Genomic DNA, 22,740 nt, shown 5'->3' with positions numbered 1-22,740 from the left:
TTTTAAGAATGAACATGGAGTGGAGAAGGAAATTCCTTGCTCTGAAACTCAAGCAATTCAAAACAAGAACAAGAAAACAGCACCGGATTATTATGTCTATGTTGTGTGTAGTAACAAAACAGAAATTTTCATGGAGCTCTTTGAGGGGTTGATTCAGCTCCTTCCAATCTGAAGACCAAGCAGGATGCAACTGCAAGTTACCAGAGTGAGGTTTTTCCACCTGCCACATGAATAGGTTGGTTTAACCCACACATGGGCAAATTGGTGCAAACTGACCTGGAAGAAATGAAAGCAGCAGGTCCTAAGAACACAAACAACGCAACATCGTGTTTGGAATGCATCTTCTCTTACATTCCATAGTTGCCGTGGCTACCTGAAGAAAGTACATGAGGAGGAAATACATGAGACGAAGTGGGACAGATGATTAAGTTTGCACCCCTTGCCTGTTTAGTAAAATAAAACCTATAAGAAGTATCCTTTACTTGTTTTGGTTCACTTTGCATTTTGGTGTCTAAGAGAGCTGGATCAAAATGTTTCCTCTAAGCCAATGAGAAAGGGAGATTCAACATCTTTGATTCAATTGCCCCAGCCAAGAGTAAAAGAGCTATCCCCTAAACCTCTTGAGACATCCGGGGATAGCCTGAGTGGGACAGCCTCTGAAAGACGCCTCTAAAGTTGGGCTGACTTCACCCTTTCGAATATCTGCCTTTATACCCAAGGAGTACAAGGGTACTTCAAAAACGGAGTTCAGTGTGGGTAGATTTGGACACAAGACACTTTAGGAAACCCATCCATTGTTTCTTCACAATATGTATTCCCTCTACATTTTCTGAAGCTCCCCTATATGCTTGGATTTCAGTGTTGTTATTGACGATGCCACTTGAGCCACCTGCACCCTGTATCAGTGCCTGGTAAAGTCCTGGCTCTGCTGTCAGTTCCAGCTTCCCGCTCACATGCACCTGCAAGACAGAAGGTGATGACTTAACTACCTAGGACACCTAGATGGAATTTGCGCTCCTGGCTTCAACTGACCCAATCTTTCTCCATCTCCTTCAAATAAATGCAAAAAGTAATTGCATGAAAGAAAACCTATCTTTCCATTCCATTTTCCACTGACTTTCTGGAGTCCTCTTGTATGTTGTGTTAGTTTCTGCCTGTGCTATTGACAGCTCACCTAGCCTCTGTGCTCCTCTCCTCAGGAGTAACTATCGTAGGTTGGTGTTAATGGTTAGAGTGACAACAAGAGCATAAGGCAATGTGATCTCTTTCCTTAAACTTATAAAGTAGGACAAACATGCCAGTTACTATACCATCATACTTTCTGAGTGGAAAAAGAGCAAGATGGCAGTTTATGGTACAATGTGTCACTGGCAATAAGGCAAGAATCCCGGGCACCCAGGGGGAAGGCTTGACTCTGAGCCCATGTATCTAAAAGCTTTCTGTCATTCTGCTCGGTTAATTTGAGATCTCTGTTTTCCATGCTTCTCCCAGCACTTCTCCCCAGTGTGGCCCTGGTGTCTGAGTGTGTCCTCAGCAGTCTCTGTGCTGGGGGTTGTCATCGCTGCTTCTTACTGGGAACTTGAACACTTGACCTGTGGCTCTCAGTCCCCCTTCCTGCCTCTCTTCCCTCCTCTTTGCCTCTGTCTTATTTTCACTCTTCTCCTTTTTCTTTCATTCCTTCCATTTCCCTGTTTCTGGTTGCCACAAGGGGTGGAGGCAGCACTTGCTTGGCACCTGGGTTAGGCCCTGCTTTGCCAATTTCCACTTGTTCGTTGGTGGCAAGGTCATCCCATATCCTTGAACCTCAGTCCTTGGAATCTGCAAGAAGAACCACTGGGTGAGAATGATAGGAGAAATCTTGGTGCCCACCCACCAATATCAGCCAAAGAAGCTGATGTTCTCACTGGGACACACAGACACATAATTGGTCTGAACGGAAAGCACAAACACATCACGCTCTTCACTACTTGGGGAGGTGCGATTCCATGCCACTGGGCAATGTTTGATGTGGCCTTTGGCTGAGCAGTGGCGGGTTGCAGGTCAAAGCTAGTTCCTAAGAACTTGGTCTTTCCTACTGTCCCTTCTTCCCGGACAGCACAGAGTGCCAGCTAAGTCGGTTCACACTGGGTAAGTTGGGGTTTCTATTTTGTTTATGCATGCTTTCCTCCTTGCTCAATTTGTCCCCACCAGTCTGTGTGCTGTGGGTGGCTCATGGTAAGCCAGCCGTGGCAGAGTCTGCAGGACAGTGACAACACAGACCCACCCAGCAACCAGCTGCATGGCCATTGTTGTTCCCAAATGGCCATTTTATCCCCTTTGTCAGCCTTCCCAGAATGTCCTGAGGGTTCTGCAGGTCTAGCCCTGCATTGTGATCGACTCTGCTGTGCTCACCTCATTTCTTGGGCTTTTATCAGAATTCTCACCTTACAGTGTCAGCTTTTATGAGCTAGGACCCATATACCATCATCGGTGACTTGTTGTATATTTATGGAGCTGTGCAAACACCACCACAGAAAAGGCTAGAGAGAAACCTCTTCCTTCTCTGCAGTCGCTCCATAGTTCTTACTCCTTGGCCCCAATCTCCTTCTGACTCTATTAGATTTGCATAGGCTGGGCATTTGATAGAAATGAGATAAAATCTGACCTTTCATGACCTTTTGTGACAGCGTGAGCTTTTCAAGGCGCAGAGGTGTTGTGGTCTGAATCAGTATGTCATCATTTGTGTTGACAGGTCATGTGACTCCGGTGTTTGGTCTGATCCTGGTGTAACGCATTTACCAAATAATGAACTTGTGAGCTGTTTCCTTTTTCAGTAACAAAGCTATGGACCTTTGTGTACAACCTCTCTTTCAGAAAAAAAAAAAATATTTATTCAAAAGCCGTAGTGACACAGACAGAGGGAGAAACAGAAATAAAGAGATCTTCCATCTGCTGGGTCACTCTCCAAATGGCCACAACAGCGAGGACGGGGTCAGGCCGAAGCCAGGAAGTGAGAACTCAGGTTGGGTCTCCTGTGAGTGTAGCAAGGACTCAGGTCCTTGGCCATCACCTGGTGTGGCCAGAATGTACTAGCAGGAAGCTGGAGCGGAAGCAGAGTCGCTGGGATTCTAACTGGCCTTCTGCTATGGGATGTCGGCATACCCAGCTGTGCCTCGACAGTGGACCCAAGCACAGGCTTGTGCGGGCACAGGCTTTCACTTCTTTGGGGCAGACATTTAGGAAAAGAACTGCGTCCTCAAAGGCTAACTCTACACTCATTTTCCAAAGCAGCTCTGCAGTTTTACATTCCTGTTTCATGTACATTATGTCACCCTTACTAGGGACATGTTACTAATGATCCCAATTGTAGACACAAGGTGGATTTTGTAGTGGACACTTTACAGGAAGCAGTGTGGCCGGACAGTTGGCCTAGTGGTGAGGCCACCGCTGGGGGCACCCACATTCCAGACTGGCATATCTGGGAGCAGTCCTGACTCTGCTGCCAGTTCTAGCTCCTTGCTAATGGACAAACTGGGAGCCAGCACATGATGGCTCTAGTTTCCAGGTACCTGACACCCTTGCAGAATGCTCCGAGTTCCTAGCTGTGGCTTGGCCCAACATGAGCAGTTGAAAGTATTGGGGGAGATAGAGAGTGAACCAGTAGATGGGAAATCTTTTCGTCGGTATGTTTCTCTTGCTTTCAAATAAATAAATAACATTTAAAAAAAAAAAAAACAAAACAAAAAACAAAACCAAACTGGAGAAGCTGGTTCAGTGGCTCAACTGAATAATCCTCTGCATGCAAGTGCTGGCATCCCATATGAGGACCAGCTTATGTCCTGGCTGCTCCACTTCATATCCAGCTCCCTACTTATGGACTAGCAAAGCACAGAATCCAGTCCTTAGGCCTTCGCACCACGTGGGAGACCCTGGCTTTGGATCAGCTCAGCTTGGCTGTTGCAACCATTTGGGGGGATCTTTCTGTCTCTCCTTCTCTGTAAACCTGCCTTCTCAACAAAAATAAACAATCTTCAGAAAACAAAAACAGGAAACAATAGAGGATGCGACATCCTCAGCTGGTATCCATTTAGACGTGTGTGGCTTGGAATCACCATGGAAACAGCTCCTGAGAGGAGAGGCAAAATTACACCATTATACACATTTTGGACAACGACATGAAGACTAATACACTGAACTAGGCAAGTAAGTTACTGGCATCCTGGTCACCTTCAATCCTTATTGTGACTGCCTGTGACAACATTGGGTTAAGCCAGCCGCTAACTGCTTGCCAAATGGCCACAATGACAGTCGTAACCAGGACTAGTTTTCGCTTAAATCTCCCACTGTGGGGCGATGTGCCTCCAAATGTCATCGCCCGGGCACCACCGAAGTGCTGTCTTCCTAGCTATTATCCCAAGCGCCACCTGGAGCCCTACCAGCTGTCAAAAAAAAAAAAAAAAGAAATGAGCCGAGGCGGCCTTTGCCCCTAACCTTCATGGCCGCTGTGAAGCTTCAAGCTTCGGGCGGCAAAGCGAGATTCACGTGATCAAGATCCTGTCCTCTTATTGGTCTCTCCTCTGAGAAGGGCGGGGAAGAACGACCAGGAGGGAACCAGGCTTAAAGGAACCAGGGCGAAATCCTCCGGAGGCCCGTCCCCGCGCTGGGCGGAAGGGGAGCTGCGCGGAGCTTCGGCCCCGCCCGCGCGTCACGGAGGCGGGCCGGGGGCGGGAGCCGGGAAGCCACCGGGGCGCCGGCAGCCGCGCGGCCCCGAGGGGGAACCGCTGAGGCGGCGGGCCGCGGCGCGAGCTCGAGGGCGCACAGGGGCGCGCGGGCGCGAGTGCGGGGATGGAGGACGGCCTGGCCGGGCCCCGGCTCGGAGTGGCAGCCGAGGCGGCCGAGGCGCGGCCCGGGGTGGTGACGCTGCGGCCCTTCGCGCCCTTCTCGGGGGCCACCGAGAGCGACGAGGGCGGCGGCGACTGGAGCTTCATCGACTGCGAGATGGAGGAGGTGGACCTGCAGGACCTGCCCAGCGCCACCATCGCCTGCCACCTGGACCCGCGCGTGTTCGTGGACGGCCTGTGTCGGGTGAGGCCGTCGCGCGGAGGGGCGAACACCTGTTGCGGGAGCCGGCAGTGCGGGAAGACGACCCCTCCTCCGGGGGTCAGGGGCGAAGCAAGGGTCTGGTGGGCAGCACCCCCGCGTCCTCGCTCCCGCAGCACCTGCTGGGCGCGCGCGGTTCTCCGCTGAGGGGCATTTGGGTGGCTGGCCTTTGACTCGAGTCCCGCAAGGCTTCCCCGCGAAGCTCTTGTGCCCTGAATGGGTAATGGGGTGCGGGCAGGAGGGACCCCAGGCCCAATATCACAGTACTGGTGGAGGAGGGGGAGGCCGCCGCGATGCACTGGGGGTCCGCCTGTGTCAGGAGCGCAGACCTGCGGTGGCCGTGGCTCCTTACCGGGGCGAGTGCTCCTGGGGGAGTCGGATTGTGGAGAGAGGGGGCGGTGTTCTGGGCCTGCTGGGAGTTTCATCAGAAGGCTGCTGCCTTGAAATAGGGACACGGAGCTTAGTGGGAGTGGATCCCCCGCTGTGGGAGGGTGAGGAGGCAGGGATGTGAGTAATGGGGTAGTGGGGAGAGAGGAATTTTTTCCAAAGCTGCAGTTAACTGTGCAGAATGAAAGGTGCACCGTGTGGGTGTTGGAGAATGAAGCATGTCTCCCCTCTCCCCCTGGACAAGCAGTGCTCGCCACGGGGGCTCCTTGTGCTGTCCGGGCTGTCCATAAACTTGCAGGCTGTTCTCAGGAGTGAGTGGTGTGCTGTGTCTGTGCGCCGCGTTTACTCTTAGCACTTGCATGGGCAGCAGTGGGCAGAAGAGCCGAGGTGTGCTCAGGGAAGCTTCCAGGCACGTGTGCTAGAGCAACAACTGTTAGACCCCCAAGGGTCTTCCTGGCTTGGCAGAGCAGGCTGAGCCCCAGCAGCCTTGGATGCCTGCCTCTGCCTCCGGAGGGGCCCCAGGCTGGCTTACTGCTCTTTTCCTCGCTTGTTCGTTCCTCCAGGTACTGAGGACCACTCTGCGTTTGCTGTGGGCACGCTGCTACCCGCTTCAGCAGTGTTTATTGAGACCCTGCAATGGGTCAGGTCCTACTAAGGCACTGTGGGGTTGGATGGCAGTCCCTAGACACACAAATATGAACTCTTTGGGGTGATGTTGGGGGAAGGGCAGGAGTGCTGGTCCAGGGAGGAGAGGAGGGGACTTGGCTGTTTGCTGGAGGATCCTGCTAGAGCTAACTTCATTTGTTCTTCACTTGATTGGCTGCGGAGTTTGTTTCAGGCATGGTGTTAGGCTCACAGGGTGGAGTGGTGAGTGTGATGGTCTCTCCTTTCACAAGTAGGTGTTGGTAGGTGTGAAGACTGAGGTGCTTTCTCAGTTGGGAGAAGTGTGATGGAGAACCTGGAGCCCAATCATGTGACAGAGAGTGACAAGGGCCACTGGGGTGGCTGTGGTCAGCTCCTGAAAGGAAAAAGCCAGAGGCCATTCTAGGAGTGGTTCAGGAGGTGGTCATGACGATCTGGGCAATGGGGACAAGCCTGAGGGACCCTCCTGGGGATGCCCAAGTCCGTAACCATGGGCATTAGGAAGAAGCGGGAATCCCAGGAGAGCACCTGCTGGAAGCTGTGGGCATCAGGGGACAGCAGCATTGAGGTGCAGAAGGCAGGGGAGCAGTGCCCCAGCTGTGTGCTCCCATTGTCAGAGCCAGCCACCAGGCAGACAAAAACACGGGGACCTGAGCAAGGGAGTCGATGTGTGAAGTCAGCCTTCTAGTACTCCGGAAGGGAGTGGTCCTGGAGACGCACGCCAAGTGCAGCACCGCGTGGACTGACATAGGAAGGAGCTCCTTGGGAGGCTTGCCTTCAGCTGGCATCCAGGCAGAGCCAGAGCGAGTGCCAAAATTCCCGGTGTGGCAATGAAGTTGTCTGCAGGAAGAGTAGGAAGGAGCAGTATGGTGAGTGACAGGTGGCTGGGGCTGTGACTGCTGCTGCTGTGCCCTGGGCCAGCTCACAAAGGACCTGGGGGGCCGTGGTGAGTGTTGGACCAAGACTGGCTTGCAGAAAGAGAGGGTGCGGTGGACAGCAGAGGAGGTGGGGGGGCAGGCTTGGAGGATGTTGCCGTAGTCCAGAGGGGGCAGGAAGGATGCAGAGGCACATGGCAAATGTGCAGTGGGATGAAGGCAGGTGATTGTGTCTACCTGGCTGTATGATGGGTCAGCCTTCCCAGTGGTCTGTAGGCTAAAATGTCCCTGCAGTAACTATGTGGTTTCTGGGTCTGGCCTGTCCACTCTATTCTTCTATTTATTTATATTGGGGGATGCTAGATTTAAGATGAGCCCAGGAAGACAGCTTCAGCATCCTTGGCCGGAGTAGAGCTTGGTGGTATAGCATCCCCACAATGCCCATATTAGTATTTTAAAGGCCACCTTTCCAGTGGGCCATGGGGTGGTGGTTGTGAACTTGCGAGTCTGCTTTAGCCCAGTGGTATCTGTCCTTCAGGGAAACGGTCACTCACGGGTGTTCTTGTGGTCCCAACACAAAGAAATGATACATTCCTTTTAAAACTTTTATTTGAAGAGCAGATTTATGGTGAGGGAGAAGGCGTGGAGTGATAGAGAAGTCCTTGATCTATTCTGTAATGGCCGCAGTGACCAGAGGCAGAAGCCAGGAGCTTCATCCAGGTCTCCCACGTGAGTGCAGGGGCCCAAGTGTGTGGGCCATCTGCCACTGCTTTCCAGGTTCATTGGCAGGCAGCTGGATCAGAAGTGGAGCAGTGGGGACTTGAACCAGCACTCCAATGGGATGCCGGGGTGCAGGTGGCGGCTTCATCTGATACATCACAATGTTAATCCCAAATGATGTAGGGCTGGGATAATAGGTATACCAGTTGTCCTGGTCTGATCTGAATCCATTCACACACACATTGAAATGTCATACTGCAGCCCATAAATAGGTCCAGTTGCCATGAGTCAGTTAAAAATAAAAAGTTCTGGCGAGTTGGCCGAGCCCTCTTGTGTGTCTGTCGGAGTCCTGCCTGGAGAGTGATGGTGTGAGGAGAGACGACAGTGGCGAACGTCACTGTAGATGTTCATGTGGTTCCGCAACCTTCCTCATAGAGCAAAGAATAACCTAACTGCGGGTTTGCTCTGAGGACCTATGACACTGGAAGCTGTTTCGTAACTGTGACCGTCCCTCTGAGATGTCTGTGTTCACTAGGTTAGCTTCAGGAAGCTAAATCATCTCCAAGGACCGCATGGGCCAGGTGCGTCTAAAAAGCAATTGAAACCATGTCACTTAACCTAAAATAACAGCGCTAGAGGGACTTAGCCCATTTCAAAGGAATTACAACTCCTATCAAAATGAGCTTATTTTTGTTTGTATCAATATTTGCCTAGCACACTCGATGGTGTTATTTTTCTTTTTAATTTTGTGGTGCTCTGATCCAGTCATCACACATTGCTGGCAGCAGCCAGTCACTTCCCCAGAATAAAAGTTTCTTCAGTCTTCACCAGTCTAACCAGGGATTTAGGCTTCCCCAAGCAGGATTCAGTTAGCGTTGGGGCAGTTTATTTGGCCCCATTTGCTAGTGGAATGTGGATTTGATGGGGAGAAGTTGGCCTGAAAAGTTAAGTCAGAAACCCTCAAACTGCCCTGTGATTCAGCTGGTCTCTAAGAAAAGCCCACTGAAGGTTGGTGACAGGTCCCTGCAGGACTTTCTTGCAAGGACAGGGTGTCCCATCTGCCTTGGAAGGCATTTGTCTTTCTTGGAGATTCCTGTAAAGGCAAAGGAGCCACCGGACACAGGATATAACAGAGTGCCTGTGCCTAAACATCTTGGAGTCTGAAGGAGAGAGCCCCCAGCCATGTGTCCGCATGTTGGTTTGGACCTCACAGCCCAAACACAGGATGGCTGCCAGGGGTGGTGGAAATAAGAGCACTTCACCCTGACAGCCACGCTCTGTCTACCCAGATGGCAGATCACCTGCCCAGGTGCCATTCACTTCAAAAGGTTTCTGAGCCCAGGGTGGGCATGACCCAGCTGCCACACATGGTTTATGCTCCCCAGGCGATGGTCCCTCCCCTCCCCCAGCTGAGGTTGTGCCTGGCTGCTTCGCAAGTCATTCTGCTCAGCTCGCTGTCTGCTGTGACGTCCTGGCAGGGGAGTCACAGATTCGGCCACCACCGCTGGAGATGCAGGCACTGGGAGACCTTTAGCCTTCTCAGTTGCCGTTTCTTGATACAAATGGCAGCCACAGTCACCTCTTAAATAATCTGATCTCCAGGGTGGTGGATTTAATTTGTTGGAGAATGTTCACAATGTTGTGTTTTTGAAAATCACTTGTTATAAATGTGCAACATTATATCAGAGGTTCTCCACTGTTTACCCAATTTTTTTTGTTTGTTTTTAAACATTCTTGGATTCTTTTTATGCCTCTGCACTATCCATTCCCTAAAAGTGTTTGGGTCCTTTTTGTCTCAGTCTGGCTGGCCATACCTTGCTCAAGGTATTTATCCCCTCCCCCACGCATTAGCCATCGCTTTCCAAGTTACTGCCTGCACGTGCAGACTTTGCAAGCCTTACGACAGTGACATTAGGGACCCCAAAAGGCTTGCAGGTAGACCAGAAAGCCGCAGGGGACACTGTGAATTCAGTGTTTGAATTACAAGCTGTATCCTATCTATTTCTTTTTAAAGATTTCTTTGAAGGACAGAGTTACAGAGAGAAAGGGAGAGATAGGTCTTGCACTTGCTGGTTCACTCCCCAAATACTGAATCAGGCTCAAGCTAGGAACCAGGAGTCCCTTCCTGGTCTTCCACTGGGTACAGGGTCGCAAGTACTTGGGCCAGCCGCCACTGCTTCCCCAGGCGCTGTAGTAGGGAGCTGTGGTAGGTGCTCTGGAAGCAGAGCTGCTAGGACTCGAACCAGCACCTACATGGAATGTGGGCTTCACTGCCCCCTGCCTTTTTCTTTAAAAAAAACAAAAACAAAAATCATGTAACCAGACGCACAGTTCGTTGCAGCCTCTGGGCCTTAGGAGGAGCCTGTTTGCCCAGTTCTGTGACTACACCGCTCCTTTTATTGTGTGTGTGTGTGTGTGTGTGTGTGTGTGTGTGTATGTGTGTGTACATATTCTGGGCACAATCACTGGGGAGCCGTCTCCAGGGCCGTGGTGAGGGCCATCCTTTGAAATACGGTTTCCCTGTGTGTGTGTTAGTCCCTGCGCTGACAGAGCTGCTGCAGCCGTATTTCCAAGCACTTAGAGGCCCTTTGTGCTTCTTGAGGGCAAAAGTGATGTCAGAGTGACGCATCAGGATACTGCTGAGCCCCTTAACTCAGATCTTGACATTGTGAGGGAGTGACTTCTTGCACATGGCGCAGTCTCTGTAGAAATCCTTGCGTTGGGATGTGAAGTTTTTATTTATTGATGGTGTTTGCTGTGCTTACATTCCCCAGTGAGGTCTTCCCAGAGGAGAGGCAGTGCAGTGGAATGGTTCTAGGCGAATGCCTTCAGCTTTACCAGTGGCCTCCATGGGAAAGATGCGCTGTGAAAACTAGAGATGGCGTTCCCGTCGTGTGTGTGTGTGTGTGTGTGTGTGTGTGTGTGTGTGTGCCATCATTTCATCTTACTTCCCCAGAAACTTTCCACGGTACCCTCATACTTGTCACGCATGCACTGTGACTCGGGGGAGCCCCTCCCCTGACCCTGCCTCAATTGTCTACCCGTGAATATGGGCCTGCTGCTGGTGCGTGCTTCTGAGAAGCTCATAAAGCACTCAGTAACGTGTCTGGCTGTGGTCTACCTACAGCATACAGAGAGTGTGTTGGCTCTCTGCCGTCGGGTGACAAACTGACCTGGCCCTCGGGAACTTAAGCAGCGAATGCTTGGTGTCTCATAGGATCTACAATCACGAGTCCCAAGGCAACCAAGCTTGGCACCTGAGCCACAAGCTGCCATTCAGCTGTAGGTCACACTGGGGCTTGTTGGGCCCCCAGTGTCCATTCCTGGCTGGCTGCTGTCCACGACCTTCTTGAGCCCTGGTACATGGGCTTGAACATGGGACACCCCAATCCCTCCAGTGCTGACTTCCTGGGGGTGTGCAGGATGCACTGCAGTCTCCCAGTGCTGCACCCCTTGTTTTCAATGCAAGGGGATCACAGAGAGGGTACATACATGGGCAGTGGGGTAACCTGGGGCCACTGGCTCACAGGCTGTTCCCAAGCCAGCATTTATCACAGCATCTTTGCTCTGTAAAGTTCTGTACCTTTTGTGGTGAAGTGTAATTGATGTTCTTTTCTAATCTGATTTTTTTTTTCTTTTGATCTTAACTCTATAGAAAGAATATAGTTGAAGTCTGCACAGTTTAGCAGCCAGCACTCCACAGATGGGATGACAATTTGGACATTAAGTTTCTGGAGTTTTGGAAGCTGTGACCGCATGTCGGAGACATGAGCCCAGGAAGCTAAGCCCTTTGCCACCTGGAAAGCCAGTCCTTCTCCTGCCAGTTTCAGCAGGTGCGCTGTGAAATTCCATGTGCACTTGTAAGCAACAACACCAAGAGAAAGAATGTTCAGGTTGGCCTGAATTCAGAATTAAAAGACAAAAATGTTAGTTAATCTGGGTAGCTTATTTTAGCTTTTTTTTTTTTTCACCCTCAACATAATGACAGCTTCTGTTGCTTTATCGTTGTACTCGTCAGTCTGGGGTGTCATAACGATTCCACAGACGTGCTAGCTTAGAGGGCTGAGGTTGATTTTTCCCCAAGTTGAGGAGTCTGGGAGCGTGAGATGGGGTGCCAGTGGGCTCAGGTTTTGGTGCGCTTCCATCCCTGGCTTGCAGAGGTCCCCCTTTTCCACTGTGCACTCATGTGAAACTGTTCAGGCCATGTGGTGTGAGTGCGCTAGTTCTCAGGTGTGTCTCCCTTTGAGAGCAAGACTGCCAGCAGAGCAGGCCCACGCCCTTTGCACTTACTTAACCTTATGACTTGCTTAGAGGACCCACCTCCGGTAACAGTCGTGATGCAGTTGGAGCCCCAGTGAGTGAATCTGGGGCAGCAGGGGGACACATGTCCCATCTGTGTTTATTCTATATTTTCTGCTCATCTTTGTGCTTTGTTTTAGGGACAGTGAAGTAGTTTGTGTTCATTAATGTGGAGTGCTGTGTTAGGCCTGTAAGTACCCCATTTGTGTCATATCTGCGTCATTCTGTCTTCACAAGGACCCTGCGAGGTAGGGACTATTGCCACCCTCACTCTGCCGATGTGCAGCCTGCAAGGCCACATGTCGCCCGGGGAGACTGCCCCAGGCCATGTTACCAGGAAGCGTTGGAGCCTGGACTCCAAGCCGGCTTTGGTCCACCCAGGTGCCTGTCCGCTCCTCCTGTCACTGTGGGCAGTGGTGGGGCCTGCAGACTCCACAACCCCTACACACTTTGCTTCAGCCCTATTGCTTCCTTTCTTCATTTTTCTCAGCAAATATTTATTGTGTGCCAACGACATTTTGAGCTCTGTGCTGGTTGCAAGACCAGCATGGAAACCCCCAGCCAATCAGTCACCCTCCCCAAGTCTGTTTCCTTGATTGCCCCAAGAGGCGGTGATGGCCACTGCACAGGCATAGAAAGAGTAGTGTCAAGAGGACACCCCCAAATCAGTCAGTCCTTGGTGAGCAAGCTAGCAAGGGAGGCATAGAATTGCATTTCTGGATACTGTGTATATCATGTAAATATCAGTGCAGGATTTAACAGGTCAGTTGTCAGCCTTACTGCTGGGGCAGGCCAATTACCATGGCAGACCTTGGTTATTGCTTCATATGCAAATGAACAGGTTACATTGATAATCATACTCCATTTTCTCCAGGGTTCTTTTTGTCTCCCAAAGTGTGTGACTCTGGGTTTTCCTCTCAGGAGCACAGTCCATCTGCCCCTTGCTCCCTCAACACCATCAGGTTCCTACCAGATCTTTCCAAATCTGAATTTGCTCTTCGGTGTGAGCCTAGTTCCCTTCCATCACACTTTTCTGACCTCCTGGCCACACCACACCCTTGCCTGGTCCTGCATTGATGCCTGAGCTGGCTGGCAGCCAGAGAGCAGGTACATTTCAAACACCTAAGCAAGCAGAGACAGAGATCTTCAATCCACAGTTGCATTCCCTTGATGCCTGCAATAGCTAGGGCTGGACCAGGCCAAAGCCAGGAGCCAGGCGCTCCATCTAGGTTTCCCATGCGGGTAGCGGGCTGATGTTGTTCAGTTACCACTCAGAGGTTTGCCAGAGAGAGCCTGGCTGGTGCCAGAACACTTGAATGAGCTGTCTGCTTGAAAGCCCATCAATTGCGGGAATCATTCCCAAATCTCATTCAGTTCTTGCCTGTCAGTGGGGTTGGCAGCAGATCCCAGCGTGTGCTGCTAGTTTGTGCAGGGAGATCACTAGAAGGCGCCCCTTAGCACTCTTAGGTTTGGGTGATACTCAGCAACTGTACAGTTAATCATGAATACCCAGCTTGTGACACCCCTCACCACTGTGCCAGACGTCTGTTCACCCTCTCTGGTTTCCTCTTACACTTGCTAAGATGAATACTGCATCTGAAGGAGACTTCTCTCTCTCCCAGAGCAGTGAGTGCCTGGGTTCTGGCTCTGGAGTTCTCAGCACCTGGTGGAGACATGGCCCTCTCAGGGCTTTATCATTCCTGTCTTCCAGGAGGACCTGAAGACCAGGGTCAACGAGGTATTCTCAGGCATGCTTGCTAGGTAGCCGCAGATTGAGAACGTGAACACAAGTTATTTCTTCTACACCTGATTTCTATTCTGATGGCTGAATTCTGTGTCAGATCATGCCCTCCCTGGCCCATCCCACCCACAAGGACTAGAGGATGTAGATCAATGGAGAGCCAGCCAGAACAAAAAGCCCTGCCACTGTTAGAGTTCCTCAGAGTAGGGAGGTGGTGCCCTAAGCCAGTCAGATGCTAAGCAGAAGATCAACAGTTACCACCAGGGGGAGGTCACTTCCTGTGTGTGGGGCAGAGGCTGCCTCTTGCAGGGACCTCACTGCAGGAATCAGAGATGGGAGAAGTCACGCATCACAAAGATGTGTTTGTCATTGATGCTTGGAGGTGGAGAGAAACCCTCTACCCTCAGTGGGAATAAAGGACTTCCTGCCCTTTTGGGGGAGATAGTAGGGAAAAAGGGGAGCCCCTGTCTGTGAGGGGAGATCCTTAGAGAAATGCCCCCACTCCACCCTAGCCTCACCCACAGACAGAGGGGTTCAAATGATCAACATAAAGGACTCTGAAGAAAGAACCCACTCCCCTGTAGCAGGTGCTTTATTTCAGAGACTGTTTGGAGGACTTGTTCTTGGAGCCCCAGCCCTGGGGTGATCCCCATTATGTGGCCGCACTGGGGGATCTGTGTTGTCCCCTCGTGCATCCTTGCCAAGGTCTGCTTCAGTGGTCTGTGGCTATGGCTGCAGCACCAACAGACTGCTGCAAAAATCCCCAGGGTTCCGGCTCACCAACCCTCTGATGTCATTTACAGATGGATTTGTGGTTCATTGGTGTTAGGGTTTCTTCCCAGAATGGCCGAGTCTGTGCTAGGGGGTTGGGGGGCTGTTGGGGGTGACTCCTTGCCTCTGGGGGAGGGGCTAGCAGTGCAGACTCCAGCTCAGGGCATCACAGGTGGCTCAACATGAACATGTCCTCCTCAGGAGCTGTGCCCAAGCCTTCTCTGTGCTGGCTGGCTGGCCCTGGTCGAAATGCTAGGGGACTTCATGGTTTTATGATGCCAGAGTTTCTAAGGATTTTTGAAAAACTGGCACATATTCTGCCAGTTGAGCATCCCTGATCCACAAAGCTGGAATCAGATATTCTCTGGAATCATGTGGGTGCTCATTGGGTATCAAATTTCAGGCTAAAGACAAGCACCCTGGGTGCCAGGCCCTCACTGGGACACTGGCCCAAGTTACCTGTGATCCTGCTGTGTTGGTGGCAGTGTCTGAAAACAGGGACCACTCAGAAAGTGATCTGTCTTCTGCAAGGGTCTCATTTCTGCATCAGTGAACGTGTGGTTAGGGGTTTTAGGCTTGGCTCACCGTTTGATGTCTGATTTTTCCTTCTCATCTCTCTCCTCCAGTTCACCCTTGGTTTCCGCTGCTTGGTGGAACATGGGTGGTACGGGCAGGGACCACCACTCACAGGCGTCCTTATTGTTGTTACTGTTCCTAAGTGTGTGTAAGGGTAAGGGTGCTTCACAAAGTCCTATGGAAGGATACAATGACAAGATAGGTTTATTGTGTGTGTGCACGCGCACGTGCAAAAACACCGTTTGAACACCACATTCAGTTTCCTCGTGGTTTGCTTTTTCTGCGGACTTTCTGAAGACCCACCCTAACCACCTGCGTCCCTGTGCCTGCTGAGCCTTGCTTATGGAGAACACTTTCTGTTCTTTAGAGTTGCACCTATTAGAAGGAGATGCCAGCCAGTTGTTAGGAGGGGACCCACAAGTCAACTCAGCCTGGGCTGGACTGCCAGCCCTGGGGCGTCTTAGACTAGTAACTTGCCTGCACTTTGACCTCCTGGTGAGAGAAGTGGCGTAATAAATATATCTGCCTTGTGTCTGTGAGGCTAAACGGTCTTTAAGACCAGGTAGCGATTTTTATTGAAATGATCACTAAGATCCAAAGATCACCATGTCAATGCTTATTTCCCTGTTGTGCTTAGAACAAGGTTGGCCCCCGTAGCAGACACTTAAACATTTGTGGTACAGAGCAAATAAAACATCACCAAAGAAAATGAAAATATTTCCCCCTAAGTCCATTAAGTAGTACACCTTTTTTTTTTTTCCTGGAGGTAACTTAGATCATTTGAAGAAATTGTATAAATTGGGAGTCGGTGTTGTGACACAGCAGGTTAAGCCACTGCCTACGACATGGGCATCCCCCATGAGCTCCCGTTTATGTCCTGGCTGCTCTACCTCCAATCCAGCTCCCTGCTAATGCCCCGGGAAGATGGCAGAAGATGGCCAAAGACCTTGCGTTCTGATATCCGTATGGGAGATGAGATGAAGTTCTAGGCTCCTGGCTTTGGCCTAGGCTGGCCCTGGCTGTTGGGGAGTGAACCAGCAGGACAGATGAAAGATCTCCTTCTCTCTCTCTCTGTAACTGCCTTTCAAATAAATAAGTTAAAAAAAAGAAAAGCTTGAGTAAATTGTTTCAGACCATTAGGGCCTGCAGCTTTGAAATGGTCGTGGTGGAGGTGGGGCGAGGGTTGTAGAAACACAGCAGCCTGGGAAGATGCTAATATGGCGAATGCTGCAGTGGCTGCCTTGTACCAGCAGGCCAGCATGGAGTTTCATCCCGGGGGAGTCCATAGCAGGAGCTGAGATCCCAGCACAGCACAGCTTGGGACTTTATTAGGAGGGTGCTTGGACTTGGTGAGCTTTACTATGAAGTTGAGAATTTGCTAACCTAGATAACTTAAAAAAAAAAAAACGAAAAAACCTCACAGAGTAACATAATGATGTGAAAATTCCATGGACTGCAATGCATCAGATCCTTAGTGTTGAGAGCACAGAGTCAGACCTATGTCCTCATGTAAATCAAACACTAACTTGTGCTTCAGCAATAACTGGTAATATTTGGTGCGGGATCTTTTGCTCCTCCCTCTGCCCTGCTCCTCCACCTCTCTCACCGCCCTCCTCTCACCCCCTCCCCCGCATTCTACCTTTCTCCGTCTCCCTGCCTCCCTTCTCCTTTTTCTTAGAATGTGTTAAGGGAACGGATCTTCTCGGAAATACGTCGTCACCTGCTCCATCTCCTCTGGCACCCTGATGGAAGGTGGCCACACATGACACGTTTCTTTGCCAAATCTCCTCCTTCGCAGGCAAAATCAGCCTTCTCATCTCAGAGGCTACGCTGTTTTCCATTCGCTGGGGCCCAGGGGAGATGACCTCCTTTGATGAAAGGCATGCTGTTTAGTATGCGTGACCCTGCTGTGCTTTTAATTAAATGAACAATCTTTGAAACCTGGATTCTTAGCCTTGCAGCAGTTGACACGCACAGCAGTCTGTCTCCAGTCCTGGGAGGTGGCTGGCACAGAGAGGTAGTGTGTGTGTTGTGTGTGTGGCGGGGTGGGAGTGGGGGTGTTTTTGCATCCTGTCATCTAGGTCCTGGGGGCCAGTTCCCTGTGTCTTCATCCTGGTGGCTCATTGGCTACCCACCCTTCCAGCCAGGGAACATGGCTCTCACAGACAGAATGCACCCCACCCCGTCCTAGCCACCCAGGCCCCTCGCCTGTGTGAGTCCCTCACCGCACTGGGGCAAGGCTGCTCGGTGCACCAGGGACAAATACCTGCAAACCCCCTTGGCTGAGCACTGGCTCAGATGGTTATGTTTGCCCATGTTAATAGGTGATCCGAAGGGTCATTAATTAAAAGAATGATTGAGTTTTCCACTGAGTTACTTTGTCCCTGGGTGCAGGGGTTTGCTTGAAGTAAGAGCAGGAGGCAAAGTTCCCAGCCTTTGCTCAGTGACCCACATCCAGCCCTGAAGATGGAGAAGATGCCTGCACCCCCAACCCTCCAGCGCCAGCATTCTGGGCTTGACTGCCTCACCCTCGGGAAGTGGTAGCCCTTGGTCTCAGTGACTCCCTGCTGCCTGTGAAACAACAGGGGCCCGTGGTCCTGTTCCCATGACCAGTCTGATCCATAAGAGAATCCAGTTGCGATTACTGTGAATCCGAGGTCAAGAGGAAAGAGAGCAGAGAACCTTCTGGAAGTCCCACCAGTGTAGACCCAAGGTCTTTGCCTCACAAAAAAGCTGTAGCCTGGCTCACAGATCTTCCTACTTTAGCCAGCTTTGCTTCTGTCCCCCAGGGGTTTCCTGGCTCAGTCACTTGGGACCCTGTGGTCCACCTCTGGCCACTGGTTCTGATGAGGCAGGACAGAAGGACCCTGTAAGAAATCATGGCCTTTTCTAGCAGGTCCCTCTGCTCTCTACTCATGTCCGAAGGTTCATGTGTCAGAGCTTAGGCAGGAAAGCAGGCCACTTGTCCCCTGCCCGCTCCCACCTCTGTTTCTCTGCTCGCCTGTGAGATGGGGCCAATGAGGTCACATGAGCCTTGGGAGGGACTATGGGTGTTGGCTGGTTTGTCAGATACTGCAGGGGCCCAGCTCCTGGTGCCACATAGCCCCAGCTGGAGCTCCATAGCAGCTGGGCAGACAGCGGGTCAGCGAGGGCCGGGCGGCAAGACTGCTTATTCTTGCAGCCAGCCATCACCGCAGGTGCACAGGTGGCTCCTCTGGCGGGACGAGAACCCTGCAGTTTCCTGTCCTGGCACTCTTTCACGGCAGCTGAGCCAGCAGCCAGCATCTGTGAGGGCCTGGATTTCAGGATCCCCATGGCTGGAAGGTCTCACCCAGCTGATCCAAACCTAAGTGCCCAGGATTCTGTTCTTCCTGCAGGCGTTGTCAATCTCCTTCCCTCTTTGATTTTCATGGTCAGGGACAAGCCTTGCTGAAACAAGCTCATTTGTCTTCCCCCTCTGATGACCCTCATTTCCTGGCCCCCATCACAGCCTGAGAGGGCAGTTGGCCACACTCAAGTTCTCCAGCCATTGACTCAGCACCTGCTGTGTGCCACTCACTACAGCAAGCGGCTCCTGGCAGGGTATGTGCTTGGAAAAAAAAGGAAAAAAAAAAGGAAAACATTTTTTAAAATGTGTTTTGTTTATTTGAGAGGCACAGCAGATAGGAATCTCATCTTCTGGTTTGTTTCTCAAATGTCTCCAATAGCTGGAACTGGGCCAAGATGGAGCTAGAGGATGGGAAGTCCAGCTGGGTCTCCCACCTGCTGGGGACCCAAGTCCTTGAGCCATGACCTGCTGCCCCCAGGGTTCAGCTTTGTAGGAAACTGAATTGAAAGTGGGACAGTGAGCCCTTGAACCCAGGGCCTCAGGTCTCAGGGGTGGTTATGCCTAATAGTGTACCCCACTGCCGAACCAGATGCTCACCCTGTAAATGCTGTTGTGTTGTCTGTCATGTGCCAGAGATGTGACTGCCTTTCATCCTCCCTGTGCCCCCATTCTCCAGATGGAGTAATGGAGGCATCCAGAGGTGAATGTCAGTTGCTCAGAGTTGCAGGGCCAAGTTGGGGGAAGGAGTAAGCTGCGTTCTGCCCACCACCCCCACTGCCTCCCCACGTGGACACCCACGTTTCCATGAGGACTCTGGAGCCTGCCTGGAGCCAGAACACCCCAGTGGGTGTGATTCCAAATGCTTTTCTCACCCATTTCCAAGCACCCAGACCTGCCCCTCCCCCAGACAGCCTTCTACCATAATGATATGCCTGGTGTGCCGCTTGCTGACTTTGGGGGTTCTGGGGCTCCACTAAGGGGATTCTTACATGTGTGGCTGTCCTAGACTCCAGGGTCACTGTGCCCTCCCTGGACTGTTTGCTGTTTCTGCTGCTGGCCGTGAGCCGGCGGTTCCTGTCCCTTGCTCTTGGGGTGGGGGGACTGAGTGGTTCACCTTGGGCTGCTTTCCAGCACAGGTATCAAGACAGAAATCCCACTAACAGCGTGCATCAGTATTGGCCATCGGTGTCCCTTTTTGTTTTGTAACAAGTTCAGCATGTCAAATAGGATGGTAAGACTGAGTTCATGCCCACCTCTCCCCTCCAACCCAAATATAAACAAAGAAAAAAAAAAACAAGAGTGAAAAATAGCAGTTTTTTCTACTCCAAAATCTCACTCTGGTTTGAGCACCCACCCATTCTTTGAAGGCAGGGATGGGTTCTGGCTTGGTTGTCCCTCTGCTGATTTACAGGAACCCGTTTTCTCCTCTGACATTGAGGCAAGCCCCAGCTGCACCTGTGAATGCTCCGGGCCAGTTCCTCAGCCCCCTTGTCTTGTCCTTTTCCCAGAGAGCAGACCCAGTTGGGCAGTTCTGGCTGCCCTGGGCCCTCCTACTGCCCCAGGGAACAGCTCTGGGCATTGTCTAAATTACCACCAGGGCTGAGGCTCAAGCCTCACTTGGCAGTCCTCCGGATCAATGCCAAAAGGAAGGTCATGCCCAAGGCTGGCACCTCAGCCAGTAGCACAGCCATGGCTGGTTCCTCAGGATTCAGGAAGTGGAGAATTTACTTTAATCCAAAGGGCAGGCCTAGGCGGTACCACACCTGCTGACACCACAGTTATGGGGACTCTGAGAACACGTGGTGGTTAAGTGAGAGCAGATGGATGCTTCCGCTAACACGTGGAATGGTGCGTGGTTTAGTGTTTTTGACCCTAAGCACGCAGGCTTATCTGCTGGGCCTGACTCTGATTGGGATGCTTGTGGGAGATCAGTTCCGAAGGAGCATGTCGGTGTGGAGACAGGACTGAGACATCACTCAGCGGCTTCATCCACATAAAACATATCTTGCAGCCTTGGCTATGAGGGGCTTCTGTGTTCTGGAGCCTCCACTAGTGCCAAGAGCCAGGCCCTAGCCTCTGCCTTCCTGTCCCCAGATGCACCTGAAGACACTGATTGATCACCGTCTGACTGTTGCCATGTGTGGCCTCTCAGTGCTCCAGCTGGGTCAAAGCCACTGACATCTCCCTGCCATTGTAGATTTGACATCTCCAAATCAATTACAAGAGGACCCAGGCGGCCTATGGGAAGTCTACTCAGGGACCCACCCAGCTCTGACAGGAAGCAGAAAACACTGGTAGCAGGTGTTTGAGTTGCATTCACTTCCAAAGGCTGCAGAGACTGAAGCGGGCCTCCTGGTGACCGGTTTTCTGTTGTACTCGGAATCTTGGTATAGATTGGCAGCAGGCACCCAGAAGGCCCCTCAGAAATTGGCTTGTGTGAAGATCCAAGAGGCTGAGAGCTATGCTGTGTCCCATTGTCTGACCCTCAGGGGGAAGATGGGACTCCCACCTTGAACCTAAGTGACCTCTACAGCGGCCCAGCACTCAGCCTTGTATTTTAGCAAACCTTCTGTTATTAGCGCTGTCAACCAGAGGACAGTCTCTGAAGCACGTGGGCATGTGGTTGGACAGTGTCTCTCAGAGCTGAGGGTGAGGGGCAGGGGTGCCAACAGAGCATGGTCCCCACTGCAGACAGCCCAGGTGGCCAGCTTCCCTTCAGAATGGAGGTTCCGACATTTGGATGAATTTTGAGGGGTTTTCGCAAGATGTTTCTGGCTCACTGACGTTTTTCCTTCATCTATCTAAGGAGTAGGGAAGCCGTTTGAATATTTATAACATCATTTGCAGGCCATGCAAAGTTCTCATTTTAAAAACTGGCCTGTTATATAGATTGATTAAATTTCAAGTTTCGCTTACAGTCACCTTCCAGGGCCAGAGCAGGTGATTCTCCAGGCCAAGCCTCCCCAAGCCCAGATCTGTCTAAACACAGTGGCAGAAGGGTTGATGAAGATGGAGTTGACATTCTGGCTGGGGCGAGGAGGTGTGTCCCGTCCTTGTCCCTCTGCTGGCGCGGTTCTCCCCACCTCCTGAGGGCGCACTTGACTCTGCAGAGGTTTCAGGGTGCAGGCCCCTGGAGTGACTGGCACAGCCCGGGTAATTACCACAGCACCTCAGTGTTACTCTCTATTGCTCGAATCTCAGGCACACTGTGGTTTACCATGCAACCACTTAGGTGGTAGTTTGAGGAGGAATGATTCAATTGGATGCTGTTTACATTTGGTGGACCCTGTCCACAGTGATGGGCATTCGGTTATTAGGACAGTAGTCTCAGGCTCTACCATGTGGCATCTCAAAGCCCTTTATCTAGGTAGATGGATACTTGAGCTGGACTTGTTTTAAAGACACAGGCTCCCTGGTCTTCCAAGAGCTCTAGGGCCAGCACTGTGGCTTAGCGGTCCAGGTTTGCGTCCCAGCTGTTCCACTTTCAATCCAGTTCTCTGTGGTCTGGGAAGACAGAGGAGAGTGGCTCAAGTCCTTGGGCCCCTGCCTCTGTGTAGGAGACCTGGAAAAGGCTCCTGGCTCCTGCCTTCAGATCATCTCAGCTCTAGTCATTATGGATATTTGAGAAGTAGATGAGCCAATGAAAGACCTTTCTCATTTCTCCTTTCTGTAACTCTGCCTTTCAAGTAAAAAATTTTAAAAAGTCTTCAGAGGGCTATGCTTGAGGCTCAGTGTCAGTGTCCCTGTGTCTTATTCTGACCCTTCTAGTAAGGGGCTGTCCCCTTGGCAGCTTGCATTTGTTCTTTGAATACCTTGGGTCCTGTGTCCACTCCTCTGTCCCGGGGAAATCACTTCCACACAGGAAACCCCAGCTCATGGCTTCACCTCCTAGTCTTGGCTTAAGTGTGGCCCTCAGATGTGGCCTGCCCTGTTTTTGTGTTCCAGTTGGAGCCCCTCTGCTGTGCCTGGGCCCACTTGGTCTCTGTTCCGCTCTCCCCAAGGCACCCTCCGTGTTTTTCATGTTACTTGCTGCTCTTTACTGTTGATATGTGAATAGCATGTGGACAGGCATGTTCTGTTTTAGACATTCTAACTCCTAGAAGTAGTGGTATACAGCAGGTACATAAATGTCAAAACATAGATGATTATGGTGCCTTAGAAGCCCCCAGATCACTCAAATCTAGTCCTGCTCGCTCTGATAGTCACCTGTGGATGGCATGATCCACCTCACCTCATGTTTCAATAGTCACATTGTTTTTCATGTCTGTGAGATTACAAGCTTCTCAAACATAGATGGCCCTCCTTTTTCTTGTGTTCCATGT

General features: G+C 51.4%; 1 protein-coding gene across 1 annotated transcript in view; it reads left to right on the top strand.

Moving 5' to 3' along the window:
- Positions 1-4,824: 4,824 nt before the first annotated feature.
- RCAN1 (regulator of calcineurin 1) overlaps positions 4,825-22,740 on the top strand; it is a 75,612-nt gene continuing 57,696 nt past the window's right edge. Inside the window, exon 1 of the mRNA XM_040980786.1 lies at positions 4,825-5,064. Within this exon, the coding sequence (XP_040836720.1) occupies positions 4,825-5,064 (240 nt within the window). The remainder of the gene's footprint in view (positions 5,065-22,740) is intronic.

Source organism: Ochotona curzoniae, unplaced genomic scaffold (genome assembly GCF_017591425.1).
Source record: "Ochotona curzoniae isolate NIBS_2020 unplaced genomic scaffold, NIBS_Ocur_1.0 contig_3498, whole genome shotgun sequence".
Lineage (NCBI taxonomy): Eukaryota > Metazoa > Chordata > Mammalia > Lagomorpha > Ochotonidae > Ochotona > Ochotona curzoniae.
This window is presented reverse-complemented; position numbering and strand designations above follow the sequence as displayed.